We start from the raw sequence: 21,848 nt of genomic DNA on the forward strand, positions 1-21,848 counted from the left end.
GCTGGCTGTGTGTTTGTTTAACTTTCACAATAAATGCCCATTGGAATGCATGTCAACCTCGATATATGAATCGCATTCTTTTATACATATGCTTTATGGCTTTTAACAGAGTCCTGCACTGCTCGGTTCAAGAGAGGTTTCTTTTCATTGCACATGGAGAAAGAGAAAGAGATGGAGGGGGGGGGGGGAGGGGAGAGAGAGAGAGAGATAAAGAGAGAGAGAAGGGAGAGTGAGTGACAGGGAGAGACTGAGCGAAGAGAGAGAGAGAGAGGGGGGGGGGGGAGGTAGAGTGAGAGAGAGAGAGAGAGAGAGAGAGAGTGAGAGGGAGAGAGTGAGTGAAAAGAGAGAGAAAGGGGGTTAAGAAACATATTCAGGCAGCGAGGAGAAGGACGAGTCAGAGAGAAGGAAGAAAAGAGACATAGAATCATCTGTCTGTATAATCTGTCAAAAATACACACTTCTATCACTGCAAAAAGTCATACTTTTCATAATATCTCTGATACAATTTTGATTAATGCACTGCTCATGACATTTATCCATTTCGATTCAATAATAGCATAAGTTTTTTCTCATACAGCTCGCCCTGTTTCAATTCATATTGGAAGCAAATTCATTCATGGAGCATTTATCTTCACCTAATCGCATAAGTACAATGCCTCTTGCTTTCAACAGACACCAGCTCGTTTATTTTGTATCTAGATCACATAGGAATGTTTTTATTTAATTTCATTTTCTTATTCCACCTCATATTTTTGTTTGAATTAGACTGCATCAGTAGTCATCTCAACATAATCTGTTACCCCAGTTACACGGTTACACCTGGATGTGCATATTTGCATCTATTAAAAGCATGATCGTTTGCCTTTGGTAACTCGTTCCTATCATTCAAAATATCTAATCTGTTGTTCCACCCTGAACTCATCTTCCTTCTCCTCAATTAATTATTTTTAGTTCATCTACCTTTATTCATTTTTGTTCCTTTTTTTTTGCATAATGAGAATTTCTTCTTTTCCATTGGAAGTTGTTTTCTGGTAAGCTTGGAAAATGGCATTTTATTTTGTTGGTGATAAAAGCCCTGGTGGCCGAATAGTAGGATTGCAGGTCAACTGAGACAGTTTTGTTGGGTTGACCAAAAAATTGAGGTCACGCTGGTGAGGCTGTGCTAGCCTTTCAAATGGGAGAATGGGTCCAGGATGGAATATTGTCAAATCCGTGTGATTCAACAGGCCTGGCTCTTGGCAGACTGGATGGCAATCCTAGCCGAGAAGGGATTAGTGATAATGTACTTTAAAGCCTGTCTGCACTAGTTTGGCCAGGGGGATTAGACCTCCTTACAAGGTCACTGACAGGTGGTTATCTCATCAAATCAGCTCTCAATTAACATAAGAAAAAGGGGATCACGGGGGACCAACAGGCACCGATTAGCCATTGTTTGCTATATAGAGGGCGCAAGCAGCTATAAGTAATGTAGTGGGGCTTTAAGCGAGTAGCAGGAAGCTTCAGAAGTCTTTTTTCTTCCATTGATCGCTTGGTTTTATCAAGATTCGGGAATCAACACAGAAATATGGATTGTGATTGAGATCTAGGCCAAAACAAATAATGATGATGAGAAGGAAGACGAGCACTTTTGATTGTTCCCAATTATATTCATGATTGCTTTCAGTTATAAATTGTTATAACCACACAAGGCTATGTGTGCTCCAAATGTTGTAGATTCTTCTAATGCCCTGCAAATTTCCATTCAATTTATATCTATCTTCACAAGAGTTGATGAGAGCTTTGTTTTGTAGTGAACTCTATCCCAACATGATGAACCTCTGATGATTTAATCGACAGCGATAGTGAGCTGACCCAGCCGATAGTCTGTAGCACACAAGGGTAGTTCCCGCCCCTGGAAGCGTCGGTTGAAGCGCTGTTGGAGTTTGGCCCGGAGCTGCTGGCGCTGCCGGTGAACGGATTTGTGATTGGCACGGAAGTCTCGGATCTCCTCCTGGGAGATGTGAACCTCCTCCTCCTCGGCTAACACAGACTCAGGCTGAAGGAAGGATTAAGGACAAAACAAAGTAAAAATCATTTATATTTGCAGCTGATCTCAAATCTGGTGAACTGACTTTTTAGTGAAAGGTAAATCAGTACTTGAAAAGTGCACAATGCAAAAATGTTCAGATGTTATTGTGCACTGATGCTATTCAACGCTTCTTTTTGCAACACTGGAAAAATGCTGCGTCTTACAAAAATTGTCATGACTTTGTGTTCTGAATATAGATTCTTGTTGAGTTCACACAAAGTTGAAGAGATATTCCTACAAATTAACCCACAAAATTTCATCACGGCTGGTTCAGTAGATACTGAAATGTTGCCAATCACAACCCTGTGTCATTTTCTGAGACGTCCTGTATCATACAAATTTGATGTTTCTATTAAAAGAAAAGATTTGATGTCCTTAGCCAAGCCAAATAATAATAATAATAATAATAAAAATAATAATAGTTGGTTCTTGTATAGCGCTCGTGTCTGTCAGACTTGACACTCCTGGTGCTCCACAATTATTAGCCCGGCTGCTATTGTGGTGCTCTAACATGTCAAGGCATTAATTCCTGCAAGGTACTCATTTACATCGCCTGTCGAGTGTGGCAAATGTAGATTCATTTCAGGCAAAAAGACATTAGTGCCACGGCGGGACTTGAACTGCGGACCTTGTGATCCACAGTCCGGTGACGTATCCACTTGACCAAGACAACTCTACATGGTGAGTAGACTGTTGACTTGATTGACGTATTGAATTGAAATCTGTCCCTGGCCTCACCTCTATAAGCATGTCCTGTAACCTGCTCGTCCAACCCACGGCTCTTCTAAGTTGGTCTTCATCAGCGCACTGACATATTTTCTGTACCTGCGAGTTACCTCCCCGTCTTCTTGAATCTGTAGAAATGAGAAAAGGAAACAATCGCTAAAGGCATTGTTTAACAATGATCCAGTTTTACAAATCTGAGATGCATGGCCCTACGTGTGATCAGTGTCTGTGATATGGTGTAATATCGAAGCCCTAAAATAAAAATGTGCTTCAAAATTATCATGAAGTGTTTCAAAAAAGTAAAAATCTTTGAGTGACCGGTTTTACCATACTTATTTTTCCCAATAGACTGTAGTGTTCTTAAAACCATTTCAATCATAAATATTTTGATAATCAGACAGGCAATAGGCTTGTAAAAGTCAGGGAATTCCTGACTGACCTAAAGGTTTATAATTATGATAGCAACATGAGATAAATTCAGGAATTTTTGAAGAATCAGAGGCAAAGATAACCCAATCCCTTTAAGAGGTGCAATGGGAAGGTAATTATTTAAAGTGCACCAATCACCAAATGGTATTTTACTCTGTATGTTAAGGGTTCTATGTTATGATCCATAATGAAAATACAAGTTTCAAATATTATTTCTGCAATGAGATTATTTCAAATTGAAATACTCTATCAATGAAGGGATAGGCAACCTGTAAGTCTAGTCAATGCACGCCTTCGCGCTTGCTTAGTGTCGTGTTGGGATCGGATTAGTGAAGAGGAGTCTTTAAATGAACAGACTGAATACAAGTTCTTTATACAGTTGAAATGAGATGCATTTATTTGGCAGAGTGCAGCAACTCTCAATGCGATGACATTGTATATAATTGAGATTACACATAGTGTATTATGTTCCGCGGTTGATGGTTGAAATCCAAGTCCCATGATTAGCAAACTTTACTATAAGGAAAGTTTTTGGGGAGAGAAAGAATGTTGGGATGGGTGACTTAAACATGCTTATGATTGGTCAATGGTTAGGGTTGCTATGGTAATATGGGGAGTGGCAATGGAGTGGTGCAAGTGACTGGGGTTTGGGCCTATGAGTCATAGTTCTAGGAATGTGGTTCGATCCTTGAGGTTAACTCTGGGGTGGTCATTAATGGTCAAATGTTTATAATAAAAAGTAATGGGATCAATGTCTAGGAATAATGGGGTTCTGTCTAGGGATAATGGAGGTAGGAGAAAGGTGAATGAAAGGTGAATGACTGAAGGGAGGGGGAGTGATACAAGTAGTAAATAACATTAGAATAGGTTTTTAAGTTATCCTTTATTTTCTTCTCATTTTTCAGTTGATTGATATAAACTGCTTTCTAGCTACACACAACTTATTTTCTAAGGTGATTGACACCTTCTAAATAAATTGTCTAAGTATGTTGAATATCAGTCTAAAAGTGAATGGGAGCAAATATATAGGGAGCAATTATGATATGGATTTCCATTTCTATTGAAACTACATGTACTCCATGGCCCAGTGACATAACAAGGTACAATCAATTATAACTTTCTAAAATCATGTCCCTCCATCCATTAATCATGATTTAATGAATAATTTGTATTCTCACATAATAAATGATTTACAACTATTCTCCTTTGTACCAATAATCTACAATGGGAGTATTTGGAGAATGTTTATGTGACAGAAAAATACACTGATTGTATGGTACAATCAACTGTGATGAAATAAAGTTGTTTTATACAATTACTTGTACGTCAATTTTTATGTTACAAGGGCATTTACATTATATGATTATTGTTCAAATGTACACATAGAATTCATATAAATTTTTATTGAAAACGTACATTAATGACACCTTACTAAATATTGAGATAATTTTTCCGTACAATTTATGTGATGTTTATGGTTAAATTCTTGAAACAAATCAATAAACCAGTAAGTAAACAATAAACAAATTGAAATCTCAAATAATACTTTTAAAGTTTGGAACCTTTAGAATGTGCCACAGTCATTTTACTATTTAGGTTGCCTGTAGCCAACAGGATTATCATGTACTTAATGATTTGTGGTTTTGAATTGTACTTCGCCTTAATGTAAAAGATAATACAGAAATAAGATAGCACAGGACACAGGAAATTGAAGGAAGAGGAGGAAATTATTTCATTTCCTGGGTGAAATAGTTGTAGGAATTAAGCACCACAGAATGGGAACATGTAAGAATCTGAATTAGGCAGGATGGGGATAGAATCTCAATGGTCATTTTAATCAATGATGTTTTGAATTGTTTTAATAACTTTTTAAGGGTGAAAATCAGGATATTTGAATACATTTTGTTTTAAAAGTTATTTGATTTAAATCAATGGTATCAAAAGAGACAAATCAAACTTCGAAAGGATAGAATATGAGATAATTTGATGAAGCAAGTCCGTGCAGGTTTCCAGTGAATACAAATCTATTTTAGATTACACTGAATGCATCTAAAATGGTAAATTTGCTTGGTCACCAATTGATTGGCCACGTTTTGCTTTCAGTCACAAAATATATAAAGTATGTCATGCAGGAATGTTTAATATAAATCAATAATTCATTATCATTCTCACATCACACTCAAGATACAGGGGGGTGTTTCACAAAGACTAAGATTGACTTTAAGTTTACCTTAACCATGGCAGGCTGTTCATGCCACTGGTTACTCTCACTATTGATCTCTCAATTATGACCTTTAAATAATATTTTTTCGTCAAATAATGAACTATCAACAAATGTAAATTTTGTAGATTTGTGACCACGATTTATACATCCCTTGAGAAACCAATGTCAAGAATGGTTAGAGGAACTAGTGGCATGAACAGCCTGCCATAGTAAAGTCTAACCTAAAGTCGATCTTAGTCTTTGTGAAACACCCCCCCCCCCCCCCCCCCCCCCCCCCTCCCAGGTGTCTCAAGATCTCCAGCCAAGATTTGTTTTTAAATGTCATTCTTTACCCAAAATTTGGTAAAACAAGTTGGAAAGAAAAGACCTAGTTGGCACGTGTGAACTAATATTTTAGCAGCATACTGCCTTCATCCTCAAAGACTGCAGAAAATGTATGCCCGACTCTATCACTTACCTCTGAGTGTGGACAAGGTGTCGTTGGTAGGGGTTGACCCCCGTTGCACTTGCCCCTTCCCTTGACCATGGCGTCCCCATTGCCCTGGTTGACCTCACAGTCCTCACAGTCCTCACAGATCTCATCATCACCTGAGAGAAAAAACAGAGAGCATGGAAACTTTAAAGGCATCTTTTAACAATGTTAAATTCGAGATGCATGGCCCTATGTGTTATCAGTGTCTGTGATATGGTGTAATAATGAAGCCCTAACAAAATTGCGCTTCGAAATGATCATGAAGTGCCTCAAGAAAGTAAAAAAATTTGAGTGACCCGTTTTACCATACTCATTTTCCCCAATAGACTTTAGTGTTATAAAAACTGTTATAAAAACTGTTAGGAAAACAAATTTTAAATTTCAATTTCCAATCATGAATATCTTGATAATCAGACCTAAAGGATTATAATTGTCATAGCAGCATGAGCTAAATCCAGGATTTTGTTTCGGAATCTGAGGCAATGTTACTGAGTCACTTTGAATATCTATCAACCTACAACCTGTCTACGAGAGTTGCCCCCATTTCATTTGTTTGGATAGGTTACTTTCGATTCAGAGCCCAACAATTATTCATACCAGATACATTAGCAGAAACAGCGGAAACTTTATGTACACATTGTACAAAACTCAGCATATATAGAATGCTCAGAATGTACTAGTAAGCAAATATTAATCGACTACTAATGGTACAAACTATCATCATGATAGTTTGTATCCATTGCCTGAGTTAAGGAGGTTAATATTTGTTTTATATCCCACATCGGCAATAAGGTCTATTTAAAGTGAATTTTACATAATTAAAAGAACTGATTCTGCAGACAGTTTAGCTTCAGCTAGATTTTACAAAGCACAACATGCATACGTGTAATAAAGTCGATGCGCGCTCATTTGACATTGACATTTCGCGTAACCTACTTTGCTACGCTTATTCAATGGGCAAGTGGGGCAGCAGCAAAAAATTACTGTACAAAAGTCCTATCGCAGGGAGATAGTACTCATCTATCATTGATCATGTGACCTCGTTTAGACCAATCGGATTGCAAGATTCTTAGTATGCGGGATATAATATATAATGATACAAGCAGAAAGAAAATAATGGAAGATACACCCACAAAACAAAAAATATGAAGGGCAAGACGGCATTAACCCCTCCTCCCCCCCCCAAAAAAAACACATAAATAAATGAGAAATTGGTACACACCTTGCATGATATCATCATTGCAATGATTACACATGCCTTCAGACCAAGCCACCTCTGAGCTCTCCCGGGAGCTCTGGCCGCAATCCTCCCCGCACTCCACCCCGCTGGAATAGTCTCCGTTGTCCGTACGGTAGGTGGACAGATGATGGACGGCATCGCCTTGGCTCAGAGAACACGTGCTGCACTCTAAGTTCGCTGTGTTATCGTTGAGGTCGCTGTGACGATCACACTAGAGAAATGGAAGAATGCAATAAATGGTTACTATCGGCCTGGATTTCAAGTTGAAGGATACAAAATTAAAAAAAAAAAAAATCACCTTTGAAGAGAGTACTATGGAATTCAGAATTGGAAACTGTCAATTTTTCAAAGACATCATGGCTGGTTTCACAAACCCAGCACCTGCAATGCTTGAACCGATGAACATATACCAGTTTGTGACAATAAGTACAAAATTCAATTTTAAAAAAAAAGCTAATTTAAACTACACCATATTAAAAAAAGTAAGAAATTCCAGAATGTCCCAAATATATTTTTTTTCTTCTATCTATATACTAAGGAGGATTAGCTTCAATACTTGCAGTTCTCAGATCACTGACCACTTCAACGACACTGCAAAAGACAAATCCTATATAAGCTATGAATACGTAGACAAACAAAGCACATGCCTGTTCTGAATCATAGCACAATGGGTGGTCTGTATACTGGTACAGACCTGCCAACCTCTGGAGTTCAAAAACTGTATTCTTTAATCCCCAAAGTTGTATTTTACTGCCAAAAGTTGTATTCTTTAAAAAAAACATGGACTGTTACTCGAATCAATGCCTCTTACAGTTTGTACATACAGGAAGAATTTTTTTATGGATCATTGGTTGAATATGCATGATTTCGTGACGACTGGTGTGTTCAATGAACATCTCCAAATTGCCGATGTGAGATGCTTGTAGGATACTTTACATGACAGAATGGGCATTTAACCATTGAAAATGGCACACACACACACAAAAGATTTTTTTTTTTTTTTTTGAAAATCATATTTTATTAAGGAAAATCGTACTGTCCTATTTGCTTCTAAAAATCGTACGAAATACGATTAAATCGTACTGGTTGGCAGGTCTGTGTATAGCCTCTCTGATAGGATTGTATAACTTGCTGGAGGCCTATGTCCTGGTGTGAACCCAACAAAGTTCTAAAACTTTTATAACACTCACCTCATAAACACTTTCTTGTGACCCTTCCTGAGGGACGATGGTGACCTCCACTTCCTTCATGACGACATCTGACCTTTGACCGGCATTCTTCTCCGATTCCGGTGAGCTGTTTCCTTTATTTTTCTTGCGGGCTTTCTTCTTGAGTTTCTTCTGCTCTTTCTTCTCCCTCTTGGCCCTGTCTGCCTCTGTGATTTCTTCACACACCAGTTCTAATTTGGACATGCCTTCCTTGGCTTCTAGTGCCATCTGTCGGAGAGATCAGAGTAAAGCAAACACGTGAAGAACAACTGCTGTTGGGAGGGGGATTGGTTATCTTCATCGTCGGTGATAGCATTCAGCAAATTTCTTGAAACAATTTGATTGTACAGATTAGCTGCTTTTAACATACTTTGGTGGAAAGCACTTTATAAGCACCGTTTTATTATTTTTATTATTATCATTATTACCGGTATTGTTATTCCTTAAAATTCACAAGCCTTATAAATAAAATAGGTCTTTTCATGACTTCAAGCAGTTGTGCCTCAGTCTTGAGTCCAAATATTATTGGTGGCATTCCTTATTTGTTGGTAACCTACATCTAGACTTTGCATTCTTTTGCAACAAAATTACTCCATGTTTTACTGTGCTGACATATTCATATGTTGTTGTAGTGTTAGCAAGGTTCCTGCCGCGACATTATTAAATTAATGCTTGTCTAAAGTGGAGGGTTTCATTCAGAGGAAAAAAACAAACACGACATAAATAAAATTCCTCACAAACTCGCAAGGGTTCCTACAACTGTAGTAACTTTATCAACGCATATTTTGAAACAACAAAAATTATTATTAATAATAATAATAATAATACTCAGTTCTTTTATAGCGCATAACACATTACAGGATAGCATGTCCCTATGCGCTTCAAATAGAAAGGAAAGAATTACAAGAAAAAGTCATACAAATTAGAAAATCTACTTAGAAGCAAAGAAGGTAAACCTTAAACTTGTTTAAATTATTGGTCTTCCATCCCCGACTGTAATAACTTTATCAAGGCATATCTTCAAACTACAAAATTGATTTGGTCTTTCAACCCCCCTCCCCCCCCCCCCCCCCCCCAAGGACAAAAATCTTGGGTGTACAGATACAGCATTACACAAAATATGATATAAAATTTGAATAATAGAAGTATAACAAAATGAACGGGGTAATAGTATATGACATCGTAGATGTATTAAGCGCTATATCAAAGCGGAATATTAAGTTCAATACCTCAAAGGCCTTTTGAAGCTTGTTCTTGCCGAAGGTGAGGAGCAGGTCCCAAGTTCGTTCCTCTGCCTTGAGCTTCTGGTAGATCTTCTGCAGCTTCTCAAAGAGATAGAGGCCAAGGCACGTCAACACCTCCTCCTGGGCGATGTCAATGGTCTTGGCATGGCGCTCACGACGTCTACATCCAAGATACAAAGACATAAATCATTTACTTTAAAGCCACACTGTACTAATTGTAGCTACTTGCTCCCTTTACATAGAAAACAATGCCTAATCAGTGACCATTGCTCCCCCATGATCCTCTTTTTCTTATGTTAATTGAGAGCTGAGTTGATGAGATAGCCACCTATCGGTGACCACTGTGGGTGGTCTAATTCCTCCTAGCCAAAATAGTACAGACAGCCTTTAATGGTAGAGACTGAGAAATATAGCATTTATGGATACGTTAAATGATGGTCTTGTAAAAAATGGAATTGTCCCCACTCAAACTGGCTACTCAATAAGGGTACTGGTCCCCCTTGCTAAATGAGAAGAGCTAGTAAGATGAATGAGTGAAATAGAGATGAGGGGTGGAGGGAGAGAGAATGAGAGAGACAGAGACAGTGAGAAGGAGTGATGGAAAGAAATGGAGAGAGACAGAGAAAGACAGAGACAGTGAGAAGGAGTGACGGAGAGAAATGGAGAGAGAGACAGACAGACAGACAGAGAAAAAAAAGGGAGCAGTTTTGAGCGACAAAAAGAAGGCACATAACATGATGAAAATATATTTTTTATATCCATAACAAAACGGATCACACAAAGATCTATGCTGCAAGGAGAAAACTACGAGTTTTTAAAGGGATTGGGTAACTTTGCCTCAGATTCTAAAAAAAATCCTAGCTTTAGGTCATACATGAATCCCATGACTTTTACCAGCCAATCACCTGTCTGATTATCAAGATATTTATGATTGGAATTAGAAATTTCAGAATTCTTTTTACTAACAGTTTTTATAACACTACAGTCTATTGGGAAAAATGAGTATGGTAAAACCGATCACTCAGAGATTTTCACTTTTTTGAGGCACTTCACGACCTTTTTGAAGCGCAAGTTTTTTAGGGCTCCAATATTAGACCATATCACAGACACTGATAACACGTTGGGCCATGCATCTCAGATTTGACATTGTTAAACGATGCCTTTAGACGGAAATATAAAGATGACTCACACTCCATGTAGGTCTGGTTCAGCCCTGCTGATCAGCCTAGCAACAAAGTCTGTATCTGTGGACAGGTGAACATGCTTCTCCTCCCTGCACAGTCTCAGTCCCTCGTACACCGCTGGATTGTAACCCTTCTCCGAGCATGGCTTGATGTCGCCAAATAGAATGTTGAAAGCTGTCATGACCTTCGCTTTGCAGTCTGTGCAGAATCTGAGAGAGGACGGCAATGGATTGTTCAATTACTATGTCATACTACTAATATAAGATGTTGACACTGTTTTAAACAACCAGGGGGCGTTTCACAAACTTGTCATCAGTGACAAATGACAGACTTGGTTATATGCTACTGAAATCCTTGCTTCTGATTGGTTATCAGCAGATTTGTAACTGATTTTTTGTCATTTGTCATTGAAAAAAGGCTTTGTGAAAAGGGTCTCAGAGCATCTGAAGCATAAAATTGTCCTTTCTGCTGTCCTAAAGCATCATTCTGTAGATAGCAGATCGACAAACAGTAAATAAATTGACCAGTTCTGTATCACTCTCGAAAATATTGAAGTATTTTTCTTTCTTTGTAACCTGGATTGAAAAACTGTATCAGAGGATGCATGTACTTCCTAATCACAACCTGGGGCCGGTTTCATAAAACTTGTTATCTATAACAACTGCTCAATTTCTATGACAAATTTGCTCTCAGCCAATCAGATGCCATGATTTCAGTAGCTTATAACAGTAGCTTGTAACTTGTTATTGATATCAAGTTTTATGAAACAGGACCCTGTGTATCATTTCACACCTCGTTCCCCACATAATATTGGAAACTGCTTACAGAGAAATGCTGGAGCAAAATATAGTGACATAAGCTTTAGCATGTAAGACATTTCTGTATCTTACAACACACATACAAGTGCTGTATGCCTTGGGTCCTTTACTGTGTACAGATACTCTGCATGTTCGTATAAACATAATAATTTTCATTTAAATAAATCCTAAATTATAAAGCATGCAAGACATTTCTGTATCTTACAACACACATACAAGTGCTGTATGCCTTGGGTCCTTTACTATGTTCAGATACTCTGCATCTTCGTATAAACATATAATAATTTTCATTTAAATAAATCCTAAATTATCAATTATAATAATACATCATAAACATGTAATTATTTCTATTGTGCCATGTCCATTTACCCCCTCATAAGAGAACAGGCCTTTGTGAATTAAAGGTAAAGACCAGTTTTGGAAACGCCCCCCTCTCAACAAAATGAAATGGAAGCTCTTATTACCAATCATGTGAAAGAATATGTTTTGACCAATACGTGATGATACAAATTTTGCCGGGAAACCGCCTACTAATTGATATAATTGGTAAATTATTATATCTATTTGGACCTGATAGATCTCGCGCACTTGTCATGCACGTGTCGCTGTCCCATTTTCATCTTATTGTGTACAGTGCTTGTAACTTTACCAAGACTGGGCCAAATTTCTTATCATTTTGATGATTTCAGAACCTTACAGTACACAACAATAATTATACGCTAGAGGATCAACCTTTTCTGATCGATTTCACAATGTTTCTTTCACAATGCAATCGCATGACCAGAACTGATCTTTATTTTTAAGAACTTACCTGTGCTTTTGGAGGTAACTCTCTGTGATTTGTAAGAGCCCTTTTTGTGATAGCATGGTTACTTCTTCTCGACATGGTTTCTTCATCACCTCCCATACATCTATCCATACTCTGTCAAAGGATTTTTTTTTTTAAAAGAGAAAGATCATGAACTCTGTATGAATATGAAGTCTTTACCCATGTTCACTTTGTACAAATAATTCAGTTTACTAAACATATTCGTAAATATGGAAGTTTCTTTCCTGGGGATCTAGTGAGAAAGTATTCTATTAACATGTTATTAATGAATAAACTTTAATGATTTGAATCCAGTCTTGTTGCTATCTGTAGACAAGCCTCTGCAAGCTTTTAGGTTGTCAAGAACAACCTTTGTTTAAAAAGTATGCATACAATTTAAACATGTTAGTATAAAACCGGTCTATTAAATAACAAAATTGGCTAGGTTCAGAAAATATTGAACCATGTTTTCTCCAAACTACTTGGACACACACATAGATATCATTTCCTTTCAAACTTGTCTTTACATGCACTTTTCATATTTTTTGTCAAGTATGAAATGACAAATTTATTCAGATTGACTTTGCAACCCTTATGCTATTAAAAGCAACACCAGACACATCTAAGAAACTATTCTTCATTAATTTTGTTTTCATGAAATGTACAGCCTTTTTTCATGGTTCATCATAATTATGCTGTTCTGCCGGTCACAGGCAGACTGTGGAATGTAAAAGGTGACATTTTGAAATGCACCAATAAAATGAGTAGATAATAAGTCAAGCAGTCCAAAGTACAACGATGCAAAAGTATGAATTGAGTACTTACGATATTTGCTTTGTTTTATGATTATCTAGTGAGTGGAGCGGACACCGTCGCTTCTTGTTTTTTTGCAAACTTTCTAAAAGCTGTTTCCGTTTATCTCTGCAAGGCAAGTGTGGGGGGAAAAAAAGGAGCATTAAAAGCTGATGTTTTATTCCTTAACTCTTTATATGTCACACAAATAATCTCCCTGTCCCACATTGCATTTATCATGGGATAGACATATGAATGGCTTCCAGTACAAGATAAATCTATACCAGTGTTAAAAGGGTTGTCATGGAGCTCATTAAGACCGGAAATGGGTAACTTTGCAAAGACATTGATTGTATTGGACAGAGCAATCTTTCCATCAACAGCCTATCGTTTTGTGAAAAATTGCACGTGTGGCACACAAGCAGCTGTGCTGAGAGGCAAAGGGAGCAATTGAAGTGTTAATGCTACATGTACATTATCAGTGATGGAAAATTCAGAAATAGGGGTGAATCCAAGCATAGAACACTTACATGTAAATGTTAAAAAATGACACAATTATCTAAGTTTAATTATAATCCATTAGCAGGTTCCTCGAATATTGTGATTACATGCTATTTCTCATATACATGTATGACCCTTTGATCTTTGACCACATGACCCTAAAATCTAATCAGTGGATTGGCTCTGCAAGATACATATACAGGTATGTCCCGAGTTTAATAGTAATCTATGATAATGATAATGCGTTCACAAGCTATTTTTGCATACATTATGAGCCCTTGTAGACTACATACTGTACGCAAGTATGTGTATATGTGAAGAATAATATGATTTTACTGACCTTTGTACGTAGAGAATGTTATACAGCATGCGGAAGTCGTAGAGCGTACAGGACGTGACGGAAAGCTCAGAGTTTGGAGTGATAACCAGTGGCTCTAATACGTGAATGTGTTTCTGGTCTCTTAACCTTGTGAACATTTCCTCCATACTACATGTAGAAACAGACAAAGAAGAAAACAATAATCAAGGTAAACCAAGGAAAAAGTCAAGCGAAAAGGCACAACAAATTGAACTCAAACCCACAAAAATGTAGAATCAAAGCATGTCAATCCAGATGATACCTTACTGTTCACATATAGCATAAATATACATGTTCATTATCAATTATGTCCAGCACATCTAATTGTTTCACATCTATGATCTTTGTGGATACTGTTTTTAAAAATTAAAACAAAAAATAAATCCATGTTTATTTTTTTTAAGTCTTGTAAATGTATAATTGGCAATTACGTAAGGTTTCTTCCTTTTTTTCTTCATCCCCTAATTCAACTAATATCCCTTTGTCATGTTACGAGCTCTTATAATCCTCTCGGTTACACAGTCATGTAAACACACTTTATACATTTTTGTATACATTTTTGTCCAGTATTCCTAAAAGGTTAATTAAGCACAGCTATGAACCATGACTCAATGGTAGAATTGGTCGACTGGTTAAGATGCACGAGGTGTGAACCTGTTCATCTCGTAAAAATCTACATACTGAATAAACAAGAAGTCCCTGTCAGACATAAAATCAATTTATTGCTTCAATTCATGACAGGGCAGTAATCTAGATGAATTCATTCTGTGACAAAATTGAAATACCTTGAACTTTATGAAGACATACATGTAGACATATGGAACTCCATATAGAAATCAGTGAACTAAGTTTGTTTTAGTATGATTTCTGGAGCAGACAGTGCTGAACAAGGTTAGTCCGTTTTCATGAATATGATATCTGTCACACCAACTAGACGGACACCAAACCGAACAACAATTATTTACATTACCCCGAATGGGCAAGAATCGGTCGGTCTGGAGTTGGTGTGGCGGTGTGACTATGGTACAAGTATTTCTTTACAGTTTACGGGTCATTCCATGAAGTTGGGGCAACAAATATGACGGTGTCCATGTAACGTTGGTATGAGATCTTCTACTACACATGGAAGATAAAATTATCTGTTGAAGATTTTTATGCAATGAATATAAATAGTAGTGCCCTGCCAGAATCGTTCCTGTTTCAGTTGCCTTTCTTCAAAAGATTTGCTTAATATACATTTCTCTTTTTAACAGCATTACATGGACACCATAACATTGCATAAACTTTGGGTCCATAATATTGATTCACCATGAAGCTTGAGTACTTCTGAAGATAGTTGGCTATGCCTTTTATGCGAAACTCAATTTGAGCAAGCATTGTTACAGTTGATAGGAGACATAGTTTCTCACTTCTGGTATGTCATAAAAATTGGCCCAACTTCGTGGAATGACTCATATACATGAACAGTATATGGTGATCCTACCTTCTTCTACACCCTACACATGTCACCACGTCTTGCAGTGACGAACCAAACATCTCTTTACTTGGAACCATGAGAGCTGCAGCAAGTTCATCTCGATTTAGCATACTACATTTCTGCAGAAAAAAAATGAAAATAAATTAATGACAAACCTTAGTTCAAATGCTGAAATATGTTTGCTGCATATTAAAAATAATGTTATCTCAAGTTATTGACCAAGAAAATAAACTGATTTTTTTCTGAAATATTTTTTGTTTGGCGTTGTAAAAAATGACAACCTGACCTACCATTTAAGGATCATAAATTTGAAATCTAAAACGGTGAATACCTCATGTACATGTACATACCGGTAACATTTAATGTAGGGCTTATAATGCACAGGTTTTTAAGGAAGATGACAATATTTATAACATCCGTGATCATAAATACATCTTGATCTGTTTCAATTGGTACTTCTCAGTAGAACTCCAAACATTCCATCATCTATACTAAAAGTAAAGAAGATAAATAGTTACATTTTTGTAAAGAAAAGTTTTTTTTAGTATTGACCAAAGTACTGGAGCACAAATGAAAGTTGAAGTTTAAGTCTAAAGCCTCGGTCACAAATGCCATTACGAACTGCTACGAACGCCGTACGAACGATTTTCAGACAATGGAAATTTGGGAAGACAATGGAAAAACAGGGAGATACGTACGAACGCATTGTTTGTACAAAGCTTTGTGACCGTAGCTTAAAAATTAGAGATGGATGAGAGAAGGTAAGATAATTATTATCATAGTTATCATCATAATACTTTTTTCTTTAAGAAATGTCAAACTGACAAAGTAAAATTTCTAAAAACTTCAATAGAATCAATTTTTCTGAGCTTGTGCTAGACGATTGATACTGAAAATTATTTATACCCGACGGTGATTTGACATTTGCTCCACAACATGTACTTTGTCAAGGGTTAGTGTGAGAACTGGGTTGAAAGTTTGGTTAAAGTGACTCAGTAACATTGCCTCAGATTCTGAAATAAAATCCTGGATTTAGCTCATATGACTTCAACAAGCCGATCGCCTGTCTGATTATCAAGATATTTATGATTGGAAATCAAATTTTCATTTTTTGTTTCCCTTATGATTTATATAGTACTAGAGTCTATTGGGGAAAATGAGTATGGTAAAACCAGTCGCTCAAAGATTTTTAATTTTTTGAGGCACTTCATGATCATTTTGAAGCGGAATTTTTAGGGCTTCAATATTACACCATATCACAGACACTGATAACACGTACATGTAGGGCCATGCATCTCAGATTTAACATTGTGAAACGATGCCCTTAAGATTAGTGTTGTTTATAGTGTTGGGTTTACTGCTGAAGTTAGGAATGCAGCTGGAGTGGCAAACGGGCCGCAGAGCAACTGTTGCCGGAGCATGCATGTGTCATGAATACAACCTACCTGACGGAAGGCATCAATGACAGCATGTTGGGTCTTGCTCTGTCCTTTGGAATGGTCGCAGGGGGGTGGAGCCGGTTCAACATCGGGAAACTCCATCACCATCTGAAAAAAAATGACAGGTGGTATTTTATCCAATTGTATGATTCCAACTCATTATCAGCAAAAATAAAACTGTGATGATCTTACATGTAAAAACTTTGAATCCTAAAATAAAGATCTCGAAAGAAAAACTGTAAAGAGATGTTAAACTTAATTGACAATTTAACTAAAAAGGACCGGTGGTGTTTCATAAAGCTGTTCGTAAAGTTACGCATGACTTTACGTGTGACTTAAATATGAAAAGCCGAATGGGATGCTCAATCATTTTGAACTGCATCAACTATAGTTGAACTGCGGAACTGAAGTTGAACTGTGGTAACATTCTTATTATAACAAACATTTTTTGTCATAATTTAATTGAGGTTATTGAAAATATAGTCACATTTTGTTAAAACATCAGGAAAAACTTCGGGCATCCTATCTGGCACTTCATATTCAAGTCGTTCGTAAAGTCATGCGTAACTTTACGGACAGCTTTATGAAAGACCCCACAGGTGGTATTTATCTGATTGAATGATTCCAACTCATTATCAGCAAAATTCAAACTGTGATTTGCTCTTACATGTAAAAAGTTACATGTACATAACAACTTGAAGCCAAAATAAATATCTCGAAAGGAAACATGGAAAGAGATGTCAAACTTATTGAAAGTTTATCTAAAAAGGGCCAGTTTATACAGTGAACACACACACACAAAAAAAGAGTTTTTATCTGAGCCACACAACACATGGAGCATTGACCCCCACTGCATGAAATAAAGACAAATAGAAAAAAGACATTCTTAACACCAGTATCTTAAAGAATAATAGCTAAACTTGGGGGGGGGGGGGAGGGGAGGAATAAAAAGCAATTTGTTACAAACAGTTTTTCAGATTAGTACATGTAGATGACATTGTTGAACGAGATGATGATCTTGCGGTCTCCAGGATGGTTCAACCTAAATTCAGTTTATTCATTAATTTTGTATAATTTTTCACTACCATTTAAAACCAGTCATTTATGCACAGTTGGCTTACTTTGACTCCTTTTGATGCTACATACTGGTTGATATACGTCGGAAAGTTCAACATAATTACATTAAGATCTTTCTGTTCATCTCCATATAAGCTGATATATATTGGTAACAACTGAACATTTTTCTGAACCAGAAACCCCACTTTTGCAACGAATCCATTTGTATTTTAAGTAATACATTTATTAGGTCACTTTTATGATGTATGTCTATAACATTGAATCTTTGTCGACAAATCATCTTCCCGTCAAAATATAGTTTTATCAACAAGCTTGCCAATGGAAGACTTGTCGACGACAGCTCTTTTGCGATCTTTTATTAGACCTAAATATGCATTCCTCAAAGACCATTCAACCAAAATTAAACACAGGAATTGATATTGACTTGAAATCATGTGTCAATTGGCATTTCAATTTTTTCTTTTGCCTGTCATACTTTTTTCAACAGTTCAACTTGCATCTTTTCTAGAAATAATAATAAAGAAGCCAGAATGAGTTGAAAATCAAAAAAATATGCATAGTTAAATGATGAGTTTGCCATAGATTGTAAACTGAGTGTGTAGCTTATCATCATGAAACAAAATTTGGTCCCAGCCACTAGTGCTGTGACCGTGACAAATTTATCTGTGTACACGCACAAACCACCACTGCACGGATAAAAAATATTTAAAAATCTCCCGCTTTTCTTTTTGTTTTAGTATGGCAGTGTGACCATAGTTCGCGAGTAACCCAGGTTCGCCATCTCAAAAAAATTTGTAAGATTTTGAAAATCTGATATTACCAATGAAAAGAGGAACTTTAAATCACCCATCAGACAAAAGATCAGCAAATTTTGCAGTCATTTACGTCCGTACTGACTAATTACTTACTAACCGATAAGGGTCTGGAAATCTTTATTTTGGGAGCAGATATCCTCAAAATTGTTATTAAAGAAGTGGTACCAACTGATTGTATGATATCTTGCCATGCAAATTATGAAATTAACTTATTTTTGATGGATCACATTTAAAAATAAATCAGCTGTAAACCCCATGCGTAAAGTAAGGTCTCATTGGTTTTATGACTATTTTAACTGCAGCGCGCACGCTGATCCGACATCAAATTTTTAGATTGTGATATCTCCAGAATGACGATAAATTTTCTAGTTGAACCAATTTGTAGTAAAAGAATTTGTCATCCATTTGGTAATAATTGAAATAAATAAATTTGTGTAGAATATGAGAAATCATGGATCAAATTCACATTTTCTAATATTTTCAAAATCTCTGCGAACTTTGGTCACCCCTTCATACATAAAAGGTACGTGGCTGAAATAGATCTAGAGTCTACTCCTTATGTTTTCGGTAAATTTCATAACCGTGTAAACGTGTGTACGCATGGATAAACTGGCCGTGTACACCAAGACCAAGAGGAAATTACACGCTAACCATCGATCTAGCCACCAAATAGACTAGTTTAACTTTTTTCTGAAAGAAAATAAAAAACAGTTTCTCAAATTCTCTTCTTGAGACTTGATCACATCACATCAGCCCATGATTAAAAAAGAAAAGAAAAGAAAAGAAGAAATAAAAACAAGCGAACATAAACTTACAGTAGCATTGCCTTCTGTTGTAAGGGGCATCTGCCTTTTCAAATACTGATAAATATTCTCTGATCCCGGAGGACATACTGCCACAAGTTGAGCTGTATCTTCCATCGTAGCACATTTAGTTTTGTGACACCTGTGACTGAATACACACGTAAACAAATGGGGAAAGGTCAATACATCATTAAATACGCATTAAATTTACCACTATAACTTTCATTTTCTACCATTTTCTCACCTCAAATAATAATTAAATCATTTGTATGATTTATATTTACCTTCCTCCTCAACTCACGCAGGATGAAAATGGCATCAGATAAAAGAAATCTACTTTTACAGCATAGGATACAGATAATATTTTGAAACAGTACGCAGTTCAATGGAACACTTGGCGCGCCGAAGCACAATGCCCTTAAAAAAAGATATACTGACGCACATAAAATAGTTCGATCATGTTTTTCAAATAAAACATATTTAAAAACATTTATACATTTATATTTCCACAAAGTACAATTTTTGGTAATAATATTTATGAAATATTAGCCCTTTTTCTACTTTAGTGATGTTTTGTTAAATCTCAGACTATATTATGTTTTAATATCATTCCGCGTAGAGATCGTTTACACGCAGTTCAATGGTTTCAATGGAGCTGCGATAAGCGCCATTTTATCTTTGCACACGGCACTCAAAACTTCTTGAAAAAAGTGGGGAGTTCCCCCAAACCCATTTCATAACATTTAGTATATATATATACAAAACAAAAAGAACATTTAGAGGCAAAATACATCTACTTAAAGAATTTGCCCCTATCGAATTTTCAATGATTCACTCCCGCCAACACGTACAATTTCCGAAAATTAAACACGCGGCAGAAACGAATTTAAATCGGGGCAGGAACTAGCAAAATGCCAAGTTACGTCTGGAAACGGTTTAGAAATGTAAAGAAAATTACGCATTATATATTGTCGGCTGATTTGCTAAGTCAAAATTTTCTTTAAAAGTGGCAAATTTAGTATCAAAATCAAGAGCAGAATTTGCTAAACACTCACCGAACCATTTTGCAAGCAGGAAAGGCCTGGGGCGCGGGCCTGGATAGTGACGATGCAATTCTTTTCACGTGTGCAATATCTCGTGGAAAATCTCGCAGTTCACGTGAGCATAAATTGGGGGAGTATACTAACGCTCAACGAGAATCTGAATGAAACCAGCCGATTTGCCTCATTATTCAATTTTTTTCAATTCAATTCATTTATTTTTCCTCTTTCAATCGTTCATATTTACAATGATGGTACATTAATTTTTTAGCATATTCACATATTTATATACATTATAGATCAATTTGCACAATACAATACATTAACAAAATAAACATGAAATTGAAAGGGAAGGAGGGCCGACTAAAAAGCAGAGCTTGTAGGGTATAAGCCCCCCTGTAAAAGTAATTATTATGAATTATTATTTTATGAGAAGAAACAAAACAAAAACTGGTTCAGTAATACACAAATCACTTTTAAACGCAAAACATTGATAAATACATAAAAGAAACAATCAAAGTTGCATAAAGTCACACTACAAATTATATTTGATTAGGGAATGCAATAGCCTAGTAACTATTCAGAAGAAAGCTTTTAGGTCTTTTGAAAATTTGTATCAAATTCTTTTTTCTCTCGTTATCCTTTCCCTCTCCCTCTCTTCCACTTTTCACTGTTTATTTCTTCTTTCTTCTCAATTCACTGACAAACTGATTATCACCATTTTATAACTTACAATCTTTCTTTTTTTCTTCATTATTTAATTTATTACTGAATTTGTAATTCAACTGTTTTTAATGCATTTTTATATGATACAATGTGAGCAATGTACTTTAACTTATTACTGAATTTTTAAATCTACTGTTTTTAATGCATTTTCATATGATACATTGTAAGCCAATTATTGTTCCTCATTGGACTTTTTATTTGGTATATTTGTAATAACACCGAAATTGAATTGAATTTAATTGAAAACAACACTGTATAATATCATTTGAAAGAGAATTCCACAGTTTTGGAACTGTAAAAACAAATATCTTTTGTGCAAAAGATGTTCTATTTAATGATATATGAAAAGAGCTCGCCTGGCGAGTGAGGTAACTATGAATCGAATCATTTCTTACGAAC

General features: G+C 36.2%; 1 protein-coding gene across 2 annotated transcripts; it reads right to left on the reverse strand.

Annotated features, from left to right (window-relative positions):
• Positions 1-1,778: 1,778 nt before the first annotated feature.
• On the reverse strand, positions 1,779-20,090 carry LOC594014 (gametogenetin-binding protein 2). 2 transcript variants are annotated; one of them, XM_793467.5, is made up of 14 exons: positions 19,968-20,090; positions 19,696-19,831; positions 16,995-17,096; positions 15,556-15,668; positions 14,055-14,201; positions 13,247-13,342; positions 12,425-12,535; positions 10,801-11,004; positions 9,597-9,771; positions 8,350-8,595; positions 7,142-7,370; positions 5,905-6,035; positions 2,807-2,922; positions 1,779-2,035 (listed from the first exon to the last, which is right to left on the reverse strand). In XM_793467.5, the coding sequence occupies exons 2-13, from the start codon at positions 19,798-19,800 to the stop codon at positions 2,809-2,811; spliced, it is 1,773 nt and encodes a 590-aa protein (XP_798560.3). In that variant the 5' UTR covers positions 19,801-19,831; positions 19,968-20,090; the 3' UTR covers positions 1,779-2,035; positions 2,807-2,808. The 2 variants fall into 2 exon arrangements, with proteins under 2 accessions (XP_798560.3, XP_030847766.1); XM_030991906.1 differs by lacking the exon at positions 19,696-19,831 and having other exon boundaries at positions 19,968-20,089.
• Between the last annotated feature and the right edge of the window lie 1,758 nt (positions 20,091-21,848).

Source organism: Strongylocentrotus purpuratus, unplaced genomic scaffold (assembly GCF_000002235.5).
Source record: "Strongylocentrotus purpuratus isolate Spur 01 unplaced genomic scaffold, Spur_5.0 spur5_scaffold_2, whole genome shotgun sequence".
Lineage (NCBI taxonomy): Eukaryota > Metazoa > Echinodermata > Echinoidea > Camarodonta > Strongylocentrotidae > Strongylocentrotus > Strongylocentrotus purpuratus.